General features: G+C 34.0%; 1 protein-coding gene across 1 annotated transcript; it reads left to right on the forward strand.

The window, feature by feature from the left end:
- The first annotated feature begins 1,271 nt into the window (after positions 1-1,271).
- LOC110025556 (ruvB-like 2) lies at positions 1,272-15,285 on the forward strand. Its single transcript, XM_020726109.1, has 2 exons — positions 1,272-2,133; positions 14,403-15,285. Exons 1-2 carry the CDS (start codon positions 1,346-1,348, stop codon positions 15,046-15,048), a joined length of 1,434 nt encoding a protein of 477 aa, XP_020581768.1. The 5' UTR covers positions 1,272-1,345; the 3' UTR covers positions 15,049-15,285.
- The last annotated feature ends 227 nt before the right edge of the window (positions 15,286-15,512 follow it).

A 15,512-nucleotide genomic window follows, 5' to 3' on the forward strand; every position in this document is an offset into this window, starting at 1 on the left:
TAAATGCTTATTATTGTTGTCATTGTATTCTCTAGTGAAAATATATGATAAAATTAAAATAAACCAATTCAATTTTTTTTCTGATTTTCTTTAATTCGGTCATGAGTCCTCGAGTCCTTTAGTTTCCTCGACCAAGTTGCTTCCATTCGATCCAAAAAATTCAAACTTGAATAAAATTAAGAATTTTTGCATAATAATTACTCAAAATATAAAATATAATATTATAATCATCCAAAATTTAAATATAAAATTATAATTAATTTTTTTTTATAATTATTCTCTTAAATCACTCACTCACGAAAGATATAGAAAAAATTTTGAATGTTTAAAAAGTTGTATTTAAAATTTAAATGATCGATACCTAAAATTCATTATTATGGCTTTAGCTGATTTTAAAAAAGCCTACTTTACAAAGCCCAATAACGACAAGCTCCGCCTCCCAATTAGGGGGTGTAAACGAGCCGAACACGAGCGAGCTCAGGCTTAGCTCTTGTTCGACTAATTTATATTTCGAGCTCAAAAAGTGTGTTCGTATTCGACTCGTTTGTTTAGCGAGCCGAACAAGAGCTGTTTATGAACAAAGAGTCATTTTGACAATCATAATCATATAGCCATAAGATTTAAAAATTATTGTTTATATTAAAACATTATTTAAATTTAATTTAAAAATTCTTATTATATTTTCTTAATTAGTATTTTTAATTGATTATAAATCTTTCTAAATCCTTGTATCCTTGTAGTCAATTAAATTTTTTAAAAAATAATACTTATCAATATATATATATATCTATTGATAGGTACTATTTCAAGCCAAAACGAGCCGAACACGAACGAACAAATTTTTATTCGTGTTCGACTCGTTAACTTAACGAACGAGTCGAACACAAGCTTCTTAGCGATGCGAACACGAGCTGATCCTGAACAACGAGTCGTTTTGACAGCCCTACCCCGGTAAAAAAAAAAAAAACTATTGATCCTAGTCGATCAAAATAAAATGAACTGTCAATATTTGTTAAATCACCATGACATTCCACAATATAGTAAATGGTAATTAACATACATAACACCCAATTCTTATGTATTTACTTATCTCAAGCCCAAATTATGATTTTTACATTCAGACCACATTATTTATGGAAAACGTGTAATCCACTATTTCATACATTGTTTTCAAATATAGAAAAAGACGTTTAGATTATAAAAATTAAAATTTGGGTGTTAGTTAGATAAATATATAAGAATTGGGTGCTACATGTGTAAATTTTCCCCCATCCTTTCGAGCCCCGTCTCCTTCTTAAACCCTACACCTCCTTTCCTCTCCCTTTTGTCTCCTTCTCCGGCGATCATGGCGGCGGAGTTGAAGAAGCTCTCTGAAAGCCGAGACTTGACTCGCATAGAGCGAATTGGAGCGCACTCCCACATACGAGGCCTTGGCCTGGACTCCTCCCTCGAGGCTCGCGCGGTCTCCGAAGGCATGGTCGGCCAGCAGCCCGCCCGCAAGGCGGCCGGCCTCATTCTCCAGCTCATAAAGGAGGGTAAGATCGCCGGACGCGCCGTCCTCCTTGCCGGCCAGCCCGGCACCGGGAAGACTGCCATCGCTATGGGCCTCGCCAAATCCCTCGGCGAGGAGACCCCCTTCGCCACTCTCTCTGGTTCTGAGCTCTTCTCCCTCGAGATGTCTAAGACCGAAGCCCTCACCCAGGCCTTTCGCCGCGCTATCGGCGTTCGCATCAAGGAGGAGGCCGAGATCATCGAGGGTGAGGTTGTTGAGATCACCATTGACCGTCCTGTTGGCGTCGGCGGATCTGGTTCGGGTTCTTCCTCCGCGGCATCTGCCGGTTCTAAGACAGGGAAGCTCACGCTGAAAACGACGGATATGGAGACGGTGTACGATTTGGGAGGAAAGATGATCGAGGCACTGAGTAAAGAGAAGGTCCAGAGCGGGGATGTGATAGCATTGGATAAGGCTTCCGGTAAGGTGACCAAGCTTGGGCGGTCGATTGGGCGATCGAGAGACTATGATGCAGTTGGGCCGCATACCAAGTTTTTAAGGTGTCCTGAAGGTGAGCTACAGAAGAGGAAGGAGGTCGTGCACTGCGTCACTCTTCATGAGATCGATGTTATCAATAGCAGGTTTGGCTCGTGCTTTCCTATAGGCCTCTTGTTTTTTAGTGGAGAAGCATTATATTTGAGCTGATTTATTTGCGGAATATTAGGAAAAAAAAATTAGGCTTTTGGCTGTCATGCTATTGTTCTGTCAATTGCTTAGAAAACCTATTATATTGTTTAATCTTTAAAGCTGCAGTTTTTTTAATGGGCAAATACAAGGTTTTGCCTTTTTTCATTTTTACAATCTTAGTGCCTGTTCGGTTCACTCTTGTTTGAAAATTAATGTTTTCTTGATTGCAAAATTTTTCAGTTTCAGTCTTAGTGCCTGTTCGGTTCACTCTTGCTTGAAAAATGTTTTCTTGATTGCAAAATTTTTCAGTTTCAGTCCAATTTATCATTTGTTGTTCGATTGATTCAGCGTTTTTAACTGCAATACTTTTTAAATTGTCTAACCTAAACATCTTTGGTTCTGAACTTCGTTTTCTTTTAGTCAAATATTATAGCTATTACTATGCCGTTTCTGAACTTCTTTTAGTCAAATATTATAGCTATTACTATGCCGTAATTTTTCGCAGACTAAACAGGTAGAATAATGTAGCTTCCCATGAAATTAAGATCCGAATGATCCAAAAAGTCCTAATTGGATTCTTTTCTCAAATTAACTATCATAATTTCATTCACATTTGCATCATTGACTCAATTGGGTTTTCATGTTCATCAAAATAAAAAAGTTACTTCTAAAGAATCTGTACCTTTGATAGATGAAGGGAATTTCTGATTAATAATGCTTGTTTATAGGTATGCTAAATATGGTTTATAACATAGATGCTTAATAGGGAAAAAACATGATGTTTTATGTGATGCTTTGCTGAAAATATTTTGCTTTTGTAAGCCATGCGATGAGTTTTTCATATCCTTAATTTGGATTGAATGTTTTAGATTTTACACCTCTATTCTTCCCCACTAGCCTACTTTGGTAGAATCCTTAAGAAATTAGGAAATTTTGAAGGCTAAGAGTATGCAATGAGTAGATGAAAATATTTTGATACTACTATTTAGGAATAGAAGATGTTTTTATGATTGTATTAAGAAAGCCAATACCGCATAATCTGTCAAGAAGATTTACTGTGATGGTGATTTTGTTGCCGATGTAGTTAATGAAAAGCTTTAAACAGTGATGAAAAGATGTTACAATTTTTTTTAATTGATCTTAATAAGGCATATGATCACACATTTCGTGAGGTTATTTGCTGGGCATCATTAAGAAAGTTAGATATTGTGATTTATGCTGTTTGTAAATGGTATAGTTTTCATGCATGAGTCATCTTATGGAGTAATTAAGAAGTTGTAATGATTGAGGAAGGTTGTAAATGATAAGGAGTATGCTAAATTTTGATAGATAATGTGAATTTTGTAGATATGAAAACGATAATTTCTAACCATTATTGCCAGATGATCAAATTAGAGATTCTTGCACTAGGTTCAAGCACCTTGAATTTATTATTATACGAAAGCACTGATGAGAACATAAATTCAAAATCTAAAGTTGGTTCAAAAGCGCTTCAGGAATATTTTATAATAATTGAATTAAAGGTTATTGTGTAGACAGAAAATTTTAAAACTATTTAGGACTATTACACCATATGAATTCTGGTGATGTTTGACAAACAATGCACTAATATCTAAGTTGACTAGGCTGCAACAAAAAAAAATATTGAGATGGATGTCATATAGTTAGGAAATCTTTTGAATGTAAGGAAGCAATGATCATATTGTTGGTTGGGGAAGATGCATCAATAAGCAAGTGTAAAGAACTAAAGTGAAAACGATGAAAAATGAAAAAAATGGTTAAACCAACTAGAAGTTGTGAAAATTGATTCTTAAGTAGCTATGAATGGAGGATAATTGATAAAATTGATCCCATAGATTGAGCAATAAGAGATATGATGCAGTCAGCTCACATACCGAGTTATCAAATGCATTGGGGGTGATCTTCATTAAAGGAAGGTAGTGGTGGGTGATCTTCAGAAGATTTATGTCGTTAACAACAAAGTTGGTTAGGGCTCTCTTCCCCAACTTGTGAATTTGGATAAAATCTTCATTATTAGCTATTTAAGTATGGTTACCGTGAGAATTGTGGTCTTTTTTCTTGCTTTGGCATTTCTTCTTCTCAGTTTGATGATTTTTGTGTCATTTTCCATCTAATTATTTGGATAACCTATTAATTTTTTTAGTATTTAACCTGTTCTTTTCTTGATCGACAAATATAAGCTTTTGTGCTTCTCTCTTTTAAATTTGAAATCTTATTGTTTAATCACAAAATCTGTTGTTTGGTTCACTGTTATTTTGAAAAATAGTGCTATCTACATTGCAACATTATTATTTTTTCAACCGTAGTTCGTTTGGTGTTGGGCATTATTAGTTGTATTGATTGTAGTGTTTAACTGTTGTATGCTCTGATGCTTGTGGATTATGAACTTTCTATTTTTTGTAGGAAAATTTAGATACTTACCAACACAATTCTTATGGATTTACATGTCTAACTTCTAAAGTTTGATATTTACATTTATAACACCTTGTTATAAACCTATGTATAAAAAAAGTGCATTCAACTCTTATGAAGTTAATAAAAGTGGTATTTTTGATGCGATGTTAAAGATTTGAGTGCTATGAATGTAAGTATTGAAGTTTAGGTGCTAAACATGTACATACATAAGAATTATGTGGTGTGTATGTAAAGATTCCTTTTTTAATATTTTCCTTCAAGATGATTGTCTTCTAGATTTCATCAATTTCTGCAATTCAAAATGTTAACAAACTGAGGAAGTTGTTATGAATCCCCAACATTATTTTTTATGGTGTTTGTGTTGTGTCAGTCACTGCCAAACACTTACATGGCATTAATGTCAGAAACATCAAGTGTATAAATTCCTGATTTTGTGATTGTTTAGAAATGGCAAATATGGATTAGAATATGAATTAGAATTTGGATGGCCAATATTGCAAAAACTATGCAGTTTCATATTCTGAATATCTTTTGTTTTTTGTAAGCTTTGTGATGAGCTTCCCAATTCCTTGTTTTGGATTGAATTGTTTAGACTTTATATGTGTTTTTTAGTATGCTGGCTTGAGGGATTTGTTATGAGTAGCTTTCTTAACAAATAAGGAACTCTTAAATTACAAGAAAATGCCGTATGACTTTATGAAAGCATTTTGTTGCTAGTATTTAGGATTACAAGGTTTGTTTAATATGGCTGCAATAATATGATAGCTTGATTTGTGACTCATATAATGAAATTAATGATTTATGTATGGTAGAGGGTAATGAAGCAAAGGCTTGAAGCATTTTTTTGTTCTTGCATAATCAATTAATTTTATGTCAAGGAGATTTATGAATGTGATTTGGGTATATTGCTGTATTGGTGTAATTAATAGAGAAATACTAAAGAAAAAATGATCTTGATAAATTTGTGTTGATCTTATAAAGCCACATAAGTAAAAATTGTAAGAAATGATTTGTTATCTCACGGATAAAACATGTTTATTAATAATGCTTTGAAGTTTCTAATGATATGTGTAAGTGATGGCTATAATTTTGAAGCATAAAAAGAATAAACTTCGAGACCAATAAAAAATATATGCCCTTTTCTCTTAGAAAAAAGTAAAAAAGAAAATTAAGTAACTAAAAAACTTTAAAATGATAAATAGGAAGCAATGAGCCATGCTTGTTGTACAAGAGATTTCTCTCCCTCCAAAAAAAAAAAGAAAAAAAAAAGACCAAAGGTGATGTAGAACCTCCATTCATTCACTTTTCTTCTCTCTCCTTGTCATGCAACCAACACAAAAAGTGGGCAAGGGATTTCTTATTTAGGGTCTGTTTGGGGCAGCTACAACTTATTAAAAAGTTGTTGCACAGAAGCTGACTGTTTGTTTGCTTTTTGCAGTTTTGAAACAGCTGTGCTACAGATGTTACTGAACAAATGATATTTCTACCCCTATAGTCCCTATTCATATTTGCACATTCAATACTTGAGAAAATATACAACTTGAATGTTACAAAATAAAAACAGACACCTCACAAAACAATAACATGACAATCAAAATGAAAAAAAAATGACTATTAAAATAACAATTAATAATATGATAATATTGTTTTTTAGAATTTAATTGATTTATGTCACGAGATAAGCCTTCCTCCAAGAAAACTCGCCACGCCCGATCACTATTGGCCGTGTATTGCTCCAACCCATCTGCCCATTTAAAGAAGTCACGGCTTTCTATTTTTCTCTTTGGACATATGTAAAACTCTCACATAGCTATGTGGCTGTCGTGAAGCAGGGAATATTGTAGTCCACATTAGCAGTACAATACTCCAGAGGTACCGAAAGTCCTCGAACTTAACTTTTCAGTAGGTTTAAAACAAAAAACACAAATACTTAGATGCAACAACAACGAAAAAAAATAGAAGTAATCAATGCAAGTTTTATTAAACTGTGAGGTTGAAGAGAACATAGTATAAACCGTCAAATCTGTCACTACAAGAAGATAAGATATTATAAAAAAAGAGTTCTTTGTTGCTTTTAAATCACATAATGTCGAGCTCATATATGTCACATATGTATTTCACATAAAAAAAATCATCCAGAAGAACCTCAAAAGCATAACACCGAAAAAGGAGATGAACTTGGTTACTTTAATTGGGATTTCACATGTGACAAAAATTGATAGCGACATATAGGTCATCCAGAAGAACCCTTAAGATAGAATGTCTCATAATAGAACTCCAAAACCCAAAAATAAAACAAGCATTAAAAAATTATATGACATATTATATCCACGGTCACCTCATTGGCCATTCAAGTGAGGAATAATACATGCAAAAAAGCGTGAAATAAAATTGAGATTCAAAATATAGATGAATGGATAAAACATCGATACAACAAACAATAAAATTTTTCATAACACATTGCAAATAAAGTAGCAAAAAAAATACAGTCGGTCTATTCAACAGTCAACGATGACATCTATAATTTGTTCTCTCAACTCTATCTTCTCCCTTGCACATTCTCCATCCTGCATGCAAGTCTCAGGTAATTCATCTTTTGCCTTTGATAAAGATTGTCTCATGTGATATTCATATGCTTCAGTAGGGACATGCGAATGGTCTTCATCAGCTTTTTTGAAATATGTAATCCGCTGAACAACAATAAAAACATCAATACAACGAACAATAAAAATTTTCACAACACATTGCAAATAAAATAGCAAAAAAAATACAATTGGTCCATTCAGCATCCAACGATGACATCTGTAATCCGCTCTCTACACTCTATCATTTCCCCCGCAACTTCCCCATCCTGGATGCAAATTTCAGGTAATTCATCTTTCGCCTATGATAAAGATTGTCCCAGATGATGTTCATATGCTTCAGCAGGGACATGTAAATAACCTTCATCAGCCTTGTTGAAGACAATGTCGTTGTGCGAAGGATGTCACCGAATATAGTTGTGGAGAGTCATTATGACCACTACAATTTACACTTGTTTGGGAAACAAATATGTCGTTATATCCCACAGTATGACTTATGTTTTCTTCCACACTCCAAAAAATCTTTCAATGACACTGCATAAGGACGAGTGTCTCTTTTTAAATATTTCTTTCCTACCTCAAGCGATATTGGTGGTTCTTTCAAAATAAGAAAAGTGATATTTGGTATCCAGAAATGATTTTAGAAATTCTCTTTGTAAGGGGTATCTAGCACCGACCAAATAATAGTTATCTGATAGAAAAAAAATTAATTAGTATTACACTTAAAAACAATATTTCATTAGTTAGACTTGAGCAAACCTGACGGTGAGTGAAGAAAGTTGTATTTCTGAGTTTTTGTGCTAAATTTGAATATGTGACTGTTGTGTGCACTGACTTCCAATATAGTTATCACAAAAGTTAAGCACATATTAAAGTCATACAACCATGAAATTTTGTGCTGGTGATTTGCATTGCCCGATAAATGTGATCTTCTTATTATTCGTAACACGAGTATCCATGCGTATTCCATTAATTGCTTTAATATAATTCCGAAGAATTTAAGAAGTAATCAAAATTGTTGTGTTCATTTGAAATGTGGAGAAAAAGAATAAATAGAATTACCTTAAAATTTGGCGTATACTGCGGGTCCTGGAAAATCTTGAAGGGGGTCATCGGGTTTAATAATTTGTGATGAGAAACTCACTAGTGCAGTCAGCCCAATTGAAAAATATCTACTAATTATTTCTGATCCCAATTGAAAAATATCTACTAATTATTTCTTATGAGTATTAGAATCACTTCATATAGATTTATTCTGTGATAAAATATAGAGGGTTATTGTCACGCCTATTTGTAAGTTATCCTGGATGAGTCATGAAGTCCATAAGTCCTGTGTAGTTCCTTCAAAAGATCGATGAATACGGGTTGTGTCATGCATAACTTATTGTTGAATCTTCTTGAGTGCTCTACAAGCAACTCGCCAACCCATTTATCACCAATATATGATGATATCATGTAAGTAGATCGAGCTATGTATGAGTTATAGCACTCATACATCAAACACACCACAAATGTAACTCTTCTTCTGTGTCTTTCTTTATGTGCATCCATTTGAGACAAACGCTTTCTTCAGCTAACACATAAGAATCACCGAATTAGCTACCATCAGAACATTTTTTAAACAAAAATAAACTTGTAAGAGCAAATGACAAATTATACAATGAAAAACAAATAACCAAATCAAAATTAACAATGTCTTTAAGAAAAATAACTATGTAAAGCAAATGCCGTATTGTCCTAATGAAAAACAAGTACAAATAGTCCAACTAAAAAAATAAAATTCAAGCGTCTTTGTTGTCAAGAAAATAATGTAAATATTTGACCTTACAGTCAGGGGCCATCGTCATAAAGAACTCTCTACGGATCGGGTCTTTCAACAACTTCATGGAGGACAAATGCAATTGTATGTTCTCATAAATTTCTGGAGTTGCCTCCAAAATTCGCATAGCTTGCGGGATGGAAATTGATTGTGATGTCCTAGAGTCATCAATACATGAAGCAACTAATTGTGAAATTTGGCTTCTAATGAAAACACCATCTTTTTTCTTTTTCTCAATCTCGGACGCTTTGATCGACTGGTAGATTCAACTTCATTGAGGTTCGGGCTGGGACCTTCATTGGAGTAAGTTGCTCGTTTGACATCCAAGTTTTCAACTATTCCAACAAACTCTAGCTCACTATGGGCCCCCATGCACGAGTGCATGTTGCCACAACTCCCCCAAACATGCAATCGAATTTCTCTTGCAGCGCAGGGTCAATGTCACTGAATTTAAATTTTTTTGCACTTGACACCATCTACAAAAAAATGGGAGATGGATATGTTGATGTATTTGAAAAAAAAATGATAAAATGATCATTTGATCATTTTTCATTTCCAATCTCTCGGCCCATCATTCTTATGAAACATCAATTGTTTGCTTTATCGGATCCTAAACCAAGCCTGCGGATCCTCGTTTCGATTCTTTCTAAAATTTACAGTCCTTTAATTGATCTTATATGTTTTTCAATTGCATCCTAGCATATACCCTTTCTGTATTTTCCTTGAACTTTTTTATAATATTTTGTCTGCCCACTTTGTTAAAATAGGTTGTGGGCCTATTTCCCATATCCGCCTTCTTAAGGCAGAGGTCGTAAATATTAGTTTGGTTCTTTATCCATCATAGCAGATGAATTGCTCTCTTTTGTCTTAACCATTATGTTACTAGCATAAAAAAAATTAAATAACATAAATATTTGCCATAAAAATAATTACCACAACTTAAAGAAATATAGCATTGTCATAATATCATTACCACTGCCTCCACACCAACACACACACCACACACCACCACCTCCACACCTCACCACACCCCACCATCACCACCACCTCCACACCACACCCCAACACATTCACACACCACCACCTCCACACACAATACCACACACCACACACCACACACCACACACCTACACATTCACACACCACACAACAACACATTCATACACCACATCACCACCAACACACCACCACCAACACACCACCACCTCCACATCTCACACCACCTCCTCCACATCTCACACCACTTCCACACACCACCTCCACATCTCACACCACCTCCTCCACATCTCACACCACTTCCACACCACACAACTGCCTACACACCACCTCCACACCGCATACCATTACCTCTACACCACAAACCATCACCTCCACCTCCACACCACAAAATCCATCATTTTGGGAAACCACCACCAACTAAAGCATTATAGCACAACCACAAAACCTATTTGTATTTCAATTAATTTCCACATGCAATCACCACCACCACCACCAAATTTCGGGCAACAACTAACATCACAACACAATCATCCAAATCCATCAACCGGATAGAACATAGAGAAGCTAGACAATCAAATCGAATATAGCATAAAGAGTCCAACAAAATCACAAAATCCAACATCACAACACAACCATCCAAATCTATAAACCGAATAAATATAGAGAACCCAAATCCATCAACTAAATATAGCACATAGAACCCAAATCATTAACCGAGTAGAGTTCAGAGAACCCAATAAATCTCAAAATTCAACATCACAACACAACAATCCAAAAACTATTGACTGATTAGAGCAAAAAGAACTCAAATCATTAACCGAATAGAGCACAAAGAACCTGAATTTTTATTGCAAAATCAAAATGCTCGAATAGATAATGGTAGAGAATACTGTGGGGCGACGAAAATCCAATGATCCAAATTGAGCCTAGGAATAGATCTCCCCCTTTCTTCTCTTGTTTATACCTTCTTGTTTTATGCAAGATGCAAGCATGCGGGGCAATTCTACAAATATTTTACCACAACAAATTACCTTTTTTATGGTATAACTTTTAGGTTTCAAGAATGAGCTCCATTGCCCTTTTTCTTTTCAATATCTTTTTTAACATCATGAGTTATAGGTCCCCATCTCCTCCAACGCTCCTTTTCAGGGTTACATGAAAGTTTTGCTGATTGGTCGATTTTTCAAATTATACTGTTGGTTCCATGTAGAGAGGTGCTGTCAAATTTTGTCATGGATATCTCAACTTGGAGAAATTCTCCATTTATGAGGAGTTGGAAGAAGTATATACGTGAAGCAAATGTCAAATGCTAAAAGCTAAAATACACAAACTTAGACTCATGCTAGGTCTCCTTATTATCATCAAAGGCTCCATTGTAGAACAAGAATGGATGCTTTTTACCGACTTGGTTAAGAGGATGGTAGAGGACGACTACCCTCAACTCTTTTTGGTTCAAGAAGGTATAAATAGCATGAAGATTTAACAAATACAACAGTTGCGCCTTTTTAGATGCTATGATATATACGCCCTCGTCATTGTATATCACAAAATTTAAACCAATAAACTGGGAGCTTGTGTGTGTGTGCATGCCTTGCACTAGCTTACATAGAATTAATTAAAATTTAAAACCCAAGCATAGGTGAATATACTCTAGTTGCATTGTATCCATACCAAATTTAAAGAAGTGCAAAAGCTTGGGCATCTATATAATGTCCCCTATTGTAGAACTTGGGCATGTATACATGTCATTTGAGCACATTTATGACCCATGTGCCTTATAAGCTCAATCAATCTTAGCTTGGCTATGCTCACAACTTCTCCTGTGGTTGCACAATAAATTTCCAGATATTTTAGAAAATTGTATGAACACTTAAAATGCCACGGATGTTCTAGGGCTAAATAATTTTCGGGTTCATAGAAAATTTTAAACTTTGCATAATACTCCCAAGTTTTCATATTTTCATACACGATAGAAACATAAAAAAAAAATATAAAGTTTATCTTTTCTAAAAAGTAAAATTACCTCAGAGATCATGTGAAGTAGGGAACTGTGATAAAAGATAGGTAAAAATGACTAGGGAATCACTGCGACATTCATGTTGAATCCGGTCTTTTTCAACAATAAGGTTTGCAATATTGATAAAGTGATGCTTAAATATGAAGTGTTACATCCCTTCTTAATCTGCATTAGATAATTATTTTGTTATGGACATGAACCCATAAACCTATTGCAGTCGGTTAGGTTTGTGTACATACCCTAAATTGCCACATAGTAACCTAATAATTATAGGTGGCAACTTAAGGAGAGGAAATGATCATAATTCGTCACAACAGTGATTAATATCTAAGTAGTTTTATGGTGAACATAAAGTTGTCTGGTAAAATGAGATTATGAATTGCTATTAACTTAATATCATGCTTATTAAAAATATCAATTGATGTTTTTGTATATTTTCTATTTTTAATTAATACATTTTGGATAGATGATACCTGTATGAAGTAATTAAAAAGTTGAAGCAATTGAGAAAATTTTTAAATAAAAGGAATTTGGATTAGAATTACCAAGTTCGATTATAATATGTTATTTTAATAGTTATAATATTGATAGTTGCTTGTCAATATTATTGGAAGAGCAAGTTTTTTTAGTGTATTAGACTCAAATATTTGAATTTTATATAGAAAAGAATAAGGTCATAAGGACATAATTTCTAGAGCTAAATTTTGGTGATTTGAATTTGTACATGCTCTAGAAGTAAAAAGGATCTTATTGGAAACTCACAGATAAATTTTAATGTACTATAATGAGAATAATTTTATTAATATAGAATAGGATGTTTTTAATGAAAAAAGGCATTATTTTTTGTGGGAAAATGAAACTTTTGGTATAGAATTTCCATAGAACTGAGAAGAATAGGTGAAATGCAATATTAATATGGTAGGAAAAACACTTTTTTAATAGGAAGAAAAAAAATAAACTTTCATTATTTTTGCATACTCAATTGAAAACAAAAAAAAAAATCTACCATTAAGAGACCTTAAAAGAATTGTGAAAGAATAACAAAATGGGAACGACCAACTAAAGTTGTGCAATTTTGAGTCATGTAGCAAGGAATGCATGGATAATGCTTATATGGCTACTGAAGATTATGATGATTGTGCAGGAGATTGTTACTATATAGGATTTTTATTTCCTAGATGTTTCTGCAGAAATGCCTAGAGGAATATTCAACTGTCATATTGACATTGTTTTTGGCTACTCACATAATTTTCACTTCTGTAACATAGGAAAATAAAGGGGAAAAATCGAACTTATGAAAATTACAAACCAGAGTGAAACAGTAAATTAGAAACTGAATCGAGGAACTCATCTCTCTCTCACTCATTAACCTCTCTCTCTTGCACAGTTTTGCTGATATTTATTTTTCAACGCTACTCAATTTTACTTTCTTTTCATACTACTATACCATTTTGAACAAACTCCTTGTACCAAATAAATCTAGTACTTATTTGATGTCTGATGTGCAGGTATCATAACAATTTTGAAGCAAGAATGAATAGTTTATACAAAATAGTGCATGACTTTGATGCAAATTTAGAGAGTTAAAATATCACTAGTTCATTGATGCAATGCAAAGATTATTCTAGATTATTCAAGTACTTTAGATTATTAGATTTTATTTTAGTTTTATTGTACTTAATTGGCAATATTATCTTTATTTTAACCAAGATGATGATATTTTTAATACAAGTCAAACGTTGAAATTAAATTATTGTGGTTTATCATGTAATCTGTTTCTATAAATCAGGGTTGTTTTAAGGGCTTAATGCTAATGGTATATTGATTATGAATGAAACTAGTAAGATTCATTCTCTTTTTTATCCTCTATAAAGTACTGGATGGAATTTCTCTTGAAAAAATAAAAATTTCGACTTCTCTTTCTCTCTTCATAATAAAAGAAAGAATTTTTGTCTCCCTCTCATAGACAAGTACCAAGGTGCTCTCTCCATTCAATGAAGACACATTTCAAGGCAGAATAATGTATATTCAGGTCTACTTGAAAGTCATAGGATTTAGAAAGTTGATAATTAACAATTGCCTGTGTTGAGCAAAACAGAGGCTGTAAATAAAAATTATGTATATATGTTTAATCAAGCCACTATAAAGCCAAGCATGATAGAACAAGGTATTGTTTATATTCAAATATTGTAGCTTTAAAAAAAGTCGAACTCAAGATAATTATGAAGCCGAACATGATGGGACACGGACAATGAGCTTTCTTTACAACCATATTTGTATGTTTTCTTTGCACTTATAATTTTTCTTGTGTTTCAGTCTTCAATTTCAATCTTTTCTATAAATATAATTCTGACAACACCAAATCTCTAGGACACAGGGTTTCCTAGCACTCTTCACAGGAGACACCGGAGAAATCCGAGCTGAGGTAAGAGAGCAAATTGATACGAAAGTAGCAGAATGGAGGGAAGAAGGGAAGGCCGAAATAGTACCCGGTGTTCTCTTCATCGACGAGGTCCACATGCTCGACATCGAATGCTTCTCCTTCCTCAACCGTGCTTTGGAGAACGAAATGGCTCCGATTCTCGTCATCGCTACGAACCGAGGGATCACAACCATCCGCGGCACAAATTATCGTTCGCCTCATGGAATACCCGCCGATTTTCTCGATCGCCTCCTCATCATATCGACCCAACCATACTCCAAAGAAGAGATTCATAAGATCATCGAAATCAGATGCGACGAGGAAGAAGTGGAAATGTCGAAGGACTCAAAAGTGTTGTTGACGAAGATTGGCACGGAGACGTCTTTGAGATATGCAATCCATTTGATCACAGTCGCGGCTCTCGCCTGCCAGAAGCGAAAGGGAAAGGTGGTTGAGATGGAGGATATCAGTCGAGTTTATTCGTTGTTTCTCGACGTGAAGAGATCGACACAGTATTTAATGGAATATCAGAGCCAGTATTTGTTCAGTGAAATTCCCGGCGGGGTTGATGATGAAGATGCCATGAATTTGTGAGATTGGAGGGAAGAAGGTTTTGTTGTTGTTTTCTAAACTAGACTTCAATGTCTATGATTTAAGTACACCCCACTACCTATGTATGAAGTTTGGTGGTGAGTCTGAGTTATGAAATTCCTTCTTTTTGTTGTATTATTTAAGGCCTTCATAGAAGACTAGTGCAAATGGTGTCATTTTTCTAAGATTTTAAAATTTTTGGACTATTTTAAAGCCAATTTTGTAATTCAGTGATTGATATAATTTAGTAGTTTATTCAACGTTCCATAGCTCATGCTTTTAATTTTTTATTATTCGAGCCTTCTGAGAAACTGAATCAATTGATACTACTTTTTGAAGATTTTAAGAACTTTGGGCTAATTTTAAAGCAGATTTCTCTGGTTGAAATAATTTGCATATTATTGTTGTGTGCCTTTTGTGTAGCATGTACATGTCTGAAATACTATTTAACTCTTATATATATATAT

Source organism: Phalaenopsis equestris, unplaced genomic scaffold (genome assembly GCF_001263595.1).
Source record: "Phalaenopsis equestris unplaced genomic scaffold, ASM126359v1 Scaffold000302, whole genome shotgun sequence".
Taxonomy (NCBI): domain Eukaryota; kingdom Viridiplantae; phylum Streptophyta; class Magnoliopsida; order Asparagales; family Orchidaceae; genus Phalaenopsis; species Phalaenopsis equestris.